Source organism: Miscanthus floridulus, chromosome 5, assembly GCF_019320115.1.
Source record: "Miscanthus floridulus cultivar M001 chromosome 5, ASM1932011v1, whole genome shotgun sequence".
Lineage (NCBI taxonomy): Eukaryota > Viridiplantae > Streptophyta > Magnoliopsida > Poales > Poaceae > Miscanthus > Miscanthus floridulus.
In genome coordinates this window covers 105,152,778-105,159,127 of record NC_089584.1, presented here as the reverse complement: position 1 = coordinate 105,159,127, position 6,350 = coordinate 105,152,778, and the positions used below count along the sequence as shown (strand labels likewise).

At 51.2% G+C, this 6,350-nt stretch overlaps 2 protein-coding genes across 2 annotated transcripts; one reads left to right on the top strand and one right to left on the bottom strand.

Annotated features, from left to right (window-relative positions):
- The first annotated feature begins 203 nt into the window (after window positions 1–203).
- On the top strand, window positions 204–1,996 carry LOC136450391 (small ribosomal subunit protein eS24z-like). The gene is made up of 5 exons (XM_066450797.1): window positions 204–413; window positions 512–553; window positions 649–819; window positions 1,536–1,622; window positions 1,747–1,996. The coding sequence occupies exons 1-5, from the start codon at window positions 330–332 to the stop codon at window positions 1,774–1,776; spliced, it is 414 nt and encodes a 137-aa protein (XP_066306894.1). The 5' UTR covers window positions 204–329; the 3' UTR covers window positions 1,777–1,996.
- Window positions 1,997–2,287: 291 nt separating this feature from the next.
- LOC136450390 (senescence/dehydration-associated protein At4g35985, chloroplastic-like) lies at window positions 2,288–4,196 on the bottom strand. The gene is made up of 5 exons (XM_066450795.1): window positions 3,511–4,196; window positions 3,270–3,403; window positions 2,990–3,156; window positions 2,813–2,897; window positions 2,288–2,733 (listed from the first exon to the last, which is right to left on the bottom strand). The coding sequence occupies exons 1-5, from the start codon at window positions 4,084–4,086 to the stop codon at window positions 2,574–2,576; spliced, it is 1,122 nt and encodes a 373-aa protein (XP_066306892.1). The 5' UTR covers window positions 4,087–4,196; the 3' UTR covers window positions 2,288–2,573.
- Window positions 4,197–6,350: the final 2,154 nt, after the last annotated feature.

The window sequence follows — 6,350 nt, the reverse complement described above, 5'->3', positions numbered from 1 at the left end:
AGGAAATATACGGAGAGTCATTTGAGATGCTCTTACAAACTCCAAACTGCTCACTCTGCCATCTTTTAGAGTGAAAGATGGGCCATTGAAAGCACCAATGACTAGACCATAAGGGTGGCCCGTTCGAGGACGGCCCATGGTACTTCACCAGAAACACCACTACCCCCATCACCTAGCCCACTATATAAATAGCCACTTCACCCACCCCTAGGGTTTTCCGTGCCGCCAGCCAGCTCCTTAACCCTCGTTCCTCTCGCGCAGCCATAGCCTCAGCCTCCTCCTCCACCTCCACATCTCCCCCGGCGGCGTAGGAGCTGCCAGCTTCAACCATGGCGGACTCCAAGGCCACCTCAGCGGTCACGCTACGCACCCGCAAGTTCATGACCAACCGCCTCCTCGCCCGCAAGCAATTCGTAAGCGGCATCCATCAGACCAACACCTCCCATCGGTGCTCCCCTTCTCGTCCCCCATCTCTCACTAAATCGTTGCCTCTCCTTCCTCTGTCTTGCAGGTGCTTGAGGTGATCCACCCCGGTCGCGCCAACGTCTCCAAGGTGAGATCTCGGCCCCAGTCCTTTATGCCCCGTCTCATGTGGCGGGAGCGTCTGGCCTGGATCTCAGGGTTGTTCTGTTTGTTCTCTGTGTGTAGGCGGAGTTGAAGGAGAGGCTTGCCAAGGTGTACGAGGTGAAGGACCCCAACACCATCTTCGTCTTCAAGTTCCGCACCCACTTCGGAGGAGGCAAGTCCACTGGCTTCGGCCTCATCTACGACAACCTCGAGGCTGCCAAGAAGTTCGAGCCCAAATACCGCCTCATCAGGGTATGTTGTCGTCTGGCCCTTGCTTTTGTTGCCTGTAGCTATGATGTTAAGCGCTTGCATATAGAAGTTTGATAGTTGGACAGTAAAATGCCTGATTACTGATTTAGTACCGCTGGCATTATATGTGTCCCTGTTGTTATACAACTTTTGTTAACCCTGCTGTTCTGTCACATTGTTTTTGTGGGAACATCATTGCACCTGTGAAACTAGAGATTAGTTGTGACAGCACAGCTTTTCTGTAAATGGTTTCACATTGATATGCACGCTCACGCAAATTGTTTGTAAATGGTACTTGTGATTGAGATTGTGCTAGTAGAAACTGAAGGACAGGTAATCTTTGTGCCGAAACTACAGTTTTTTGTAGTGTGCCGTCCATTCTTGTTCTAAGCTGAGAAACTGTTTTTACCACACAATTTTGTCATTGTAATATTTTCATTTACGTCACAATAGGTCAACTTTAGGTACTCAGTCTATGATGACAATATCTGATGCAATCTAATTTCAACATTGAACAAGAACTGTTTGTGATATACATCCTCTTTGGCAGCTCTTTTCCCTTGCTGGTCTTTTGATAGTAGTATTAATGCATGACCGAAATGATTATGCCATTGTTGGATTGTAAGTTCTGATTGACATGAACCTGATGGATGTTCACTGTACTGCTGCTACTGAGGCTATTCCTTTGCTTAATTTTTTTTTGTGTTCTGTTTTTCCAGAATGGTCTTGCTACTAAGGTTGAGAAGTCCCGCAAGCAAATGAAAGAGCGGAAGAACAGGGCCAAGAAGATCCGTGGTGTCAAGAAGGTGAGCTATCTACTTATCATGATACTTCTGACCTGCAGTTCCCTTGTGCAGTTTATATTACTGACTTACTCTGTCACTAGTGCTGACATATACTAATGTAATATGTGCTTTCTGTCTTTTACAGACCAAGGCTGGTGATGCCAAGAAGAAGTAAACATTCATTTGCATCTGTATTACTGTTCTGGACTCTGGGTGGTCTAGTTGCAATGTCATAATTATGGTCATGTTAGGTTTTGTTCCACCCTCAGCACTGAAGTAAGTTTTGTAATTCCTGGATGTGAACCTTTCCAGATTGGCTGTAGCATGTTATGAGATGAGAAGGCTATTAACTTGCAAGCTAATATATTTTGTCATGCAGTTGTGTGATTTGCTCACCTTTCCAATGCATATCAGCTTTGATTGTGTTGCCTTTGCACTAGTTAGTGATGCTCATGAACTAGGACATTTCAGGTTCACATGGTAATATTACTCCGTAACATAAAGCCCGGCCCCTGCTCTAGCTGGGGTGCAGTTTGGTTGTTGTTTTGACATTTGTTTTCAAGGCTGATCTTTATTTGCATTACATTTGTTACTGGCATGATGTTATCATTTGGAACTAGTATTTATCATGTCTCATGGCGATGGTGTAAACATGATAGTTACACGTCATTGTGGGTACATGATCATCCAGAGGAGCACAATGAACAACTGTAAGTCGTTGTGGGTACATGATCATCCAGAGGAGCACATTCGTCCGGTTCGTTTGGGCTGGTTTGACTGATAAGTTATGACTAAAAGTACTGGTTTGACTGATAAGTTATGACTAAAAGTACTGATTGATTTGATGGTAGAGAAAAATACTGTTCGTTGACTTATAAGCCAAATAAGCCTAAACGAACGGAACATGAACTGTCTAGTCATTGTGGGGGTACATGATCATCCAGAGAACAATGAACAACTGTAGTGTCGACGTCAGTTCCTGTTCCTGATGGCACTCTTGACCATGTTCCCGGGCATGGAGGACGACGGCGTGACGGCCTTCCGTATCTTGAATAGGTTCCACGCCGTCCCCACGGCGTGGCCGGCCGTTGCGAACGCGTCTTGGGTCGCCTCCCCTGCGCTCTCGCCGTACCTGAATCGACCGTGTCTCCGGCATGAAACCATCTTTTACCCAAATTCCGTTTTTTTAACTGACATTCGAGTGTTCTTACCTCCTGGACACTGCACCGGCGACGACATTTGAAGTTGCAGCAAGCGACTTCTTCTCAGCAGCCTCTACCGCATCCATTACTTTGTCTGTCACGAAAAGGTCACAGTGATCCACAAAGTTTTGGATATCTTCTACAATCTTCCGCTACTGAGTCTGAACAATATGCCAGGGCACTCACTGATGGCATCAAGAGATGCCAGGACGACCTCGCCGGGTACGCTGGCGAGGAATGCTCTCCCTTGCTTGGAGCGGATCAGCGGCGCCGCCATGGACCCGGTCACCGAGATGACCGTATCGAGCAGCGACTGGCTCATCTTCTCGGTCATCTCCGACAGCTTCCTGACCCTGAAGAACCAACGCAATCAGCACAGCTTGCTATTAGCATGACCATAGTAGCATCAACTGATGCACGACAAAAGCAGGCCGGGCAGCATGCATAGCTACGCTACATGAGTTACCTCTTGAGACTCTTGTTGACTGCGCCACGCTTGGTGCTCGCCTGGCTGCTCCTGTCGGCGCCACCAGCGTCACCGAATCGGCTCCGCGCGCTGCCGGCAGGCTGAGGACGAAACAGATCGGCTCCTCTCTGAACCTGCAAGCAGCAATGGTCCGAACCATCCATCAGCCATGACGCACAGCTATTCTCTACTGGATGGACTTGCCAGAACGCACGGGAGGGCCAGACAGCGTACAGAGCACCTGGCTGGCGTAGGCCTCGCTGCACATGAAGATGCCCTTCACGAGCTGGCCGGTGCCCGCGGCGATGGCCTTGGCAAGCACGCCGTTGTAGTCTTCCATCCTCGGCGCGAACTCGTTCCAGTACCCGTCCGACGCAACCTGCTGCGACTGCGGCGGCGGCCTGGAGCTCTTGGACGGAACCACCGCGTACGAAGGTGCGGAGAAGCAGGCGCTGGAGCGGAGCAAGCCGTCTAGCGATGCCAGCGCGGAGGCGTCGGCGGCGGCGGCGTTGAAGGAGACGCCGTAGTTGAGGAACGTCCCGTCCTTGTCCGGCAGCGTGAAGAGGTAGTGCAGGCTGTCGAGCTTGACGACGGGCTCGTCCCGCGCGAGCGGCCATCCCAGGTCCTTGCCGACGCGCACCGCGGTGGCCACGGCCACGTCGTCCTTGGTGAGCCGGACGACGGCGAGGTCCCCGCGCGCGAGCTCGACGGGCCCGTCGGAGCCGGCCAGGAGGTGCACGGACGCGCCCGGGACGCGCAGCAGCGTCTCCTCGTGGATGCTCCGCGGCCTGGCGGACATGGCGCCGCAGCAGCCCATGCTACTGAACGCTGAACGCGACTAGCCGGCGAGTGATTTTCAGATAGCTGAGATCAGGATGATTGATGACAACAAGTGTTATTTTCGATAGGCAGAGTGGCAGACTATGATTGAAGGTCTCAAGGACGTAGCTGCCAGAGACATGTATATGTATCCTATATATCGGACTGGAAAATTCGAATAATTCCACTGCAACAAGGCCATGCTTACTCATTCCTTTGCGGCGAGCGCCTTTATTCCATCCTTCGCGGCTAATACATTCGCTCCACATCCCCAAAGGATGACAATGGAATAACAGCCGATGTCGTCCAAACATTTGGTTAGTGTAGTAATAGAGTACTGTATTAGAAAGAAGAGAAGGCTAGCATCAAACAGTTCATTTGAAACCGGACCAATAGTTTTGCAAGTTTACAGTCTAGAACAACAGAACGGAGTGAGCAGCAACTGTTGTCACCTTTGGTAACGAAACTGATCACACAGATGCAATTATGCAAAGACACAAAAGTGAGCAGCACTGTGAAATATAGTGCTGATGGAATAACCTAGCCGAATAAGTAACACGGGCAAGTGCATTGAATCATGCGAAAGACGGGAACTGTTATCTAACAAAAAAAAAAAGAAATTGCTTCGATACTCTTCTCTCTAAAAACTGCACATATCTCAAAGCAGTCAATTTAATGAATTATTATTTTTTGTTTATTTTCACAATTTGGTCCTGCATGCGCCCAGCCCGTCCAAGTCTAGCCCGAGCCTAGCCTTGATAGAGAGAAAGTCACATGTGTGCAGGTCTCCATCCGTACATTCTCACGCCACCGTTTGTCTCGCAGATGACGCGTCTGCTCCCTCCTCCAATCCCTACAGAAGCGGCGCTCCCTTCTCCAGTCCCTTGGGCGGCCATTTCTGAGGTGCGTCGTCCGGCGGACCAAGCCAACTGCAGCACCTCCTTCCCTCTCCTCCCCCAATCCCATTTCGTTGTGCCAGCAGCGTCCCATGGCGTAGGGCACACCGGACTGGGGAAGCGCGGCACGCGCCCCCATGCGCCACCACATGCAAAAACATTGCAACCTGCTCCTCAACGTTGTTGTGGATGCTATCTTTTAGCACGGCACTTGTCCTAAATAGGTCACAAAGTTGAAAAAAGGAGGCCATTTTCATCCTAAGTAGCTCCACACACCAACTATCATCGTTGTGGTATATAAACCTTAGGTTATTCATTATCTCTTGGTCTTTAACTAACATAGGACCATAGGTAATTCCTCTCCTAGAGGTGGTGTCGGGGTTATGATACTCCGGGTATCTCAAGACACCGATTAGTCAGCTGCTCGGGCGGCCCACGGTACATGAGCTGGTATAAGTCTGAAAAACCGAGGCCCAGCTAAGCCATGTGGACCTAGGCCAAGAACTAAGGCAGGGATTGACCACGACCTCTTCCCTCTGCCTTCACCGCGCGCCGCAACTCCTCATGACCTCTCCTCCGTCCTGACTCCTAGGGAGAATGGGAAGAGATCAAGCCCCGCCAAGCACGCCTGCTCTGACAAGAGCAGGCGAGCAGGCATGCCACACTGACTCTGCAAGGACCGAGGGGACAACAGTCTCCTTAACCCGGTCAGACGCCATCCCTGTGCCACGCAACACAGACAAGACAACACCACCGAGTGGTGACGGCCAGTATGGAGACCCACCGTCCAAATATGGTCCAACGAGACAGATGTACGACTCCACCTGCTACGGGATAGGATCCACGACAGTGGCCTTGATTTTTGAGGCCATCCAAGCCAACGAAGGCCACGACCCCGAAGCTACGGATCATGGCCACCAGCTTCGCAAGCAGCAAGACGATCAACGACCTGGGGGCGGCTACCAACTTCCGTACGACACCGCTGGGAGATCAGGAGGCGATGATGAAGGTCACGGCAAGACCATGTTGCGTAGGATGGCTGGCGAACCACCACCGTGCCTACAGTGCCGCCACGACCCGCACAGTAGCATCACACCACACCACACCATGCCACGACGTGGGCACAAGACCATGACGATAACCATGCCCAGACGTGCGCTACACCAAGACAAGATGGCGTTACTTGCAAGCAAAGTTAGCTAGGTTCCCTCCCTCAGGCTCATGACCCCTCGGTCGGGAGACCCTCCTTTGTATGTGACCTGGCCCCAAACTCTATATAAGGGTAGCCAGAGCACCCTTCCACGGACATTGGACTCTCAAAGCTCTCATTCGGGCAGTCCATCTCCTAGCTCAAGCTCTCCTACCT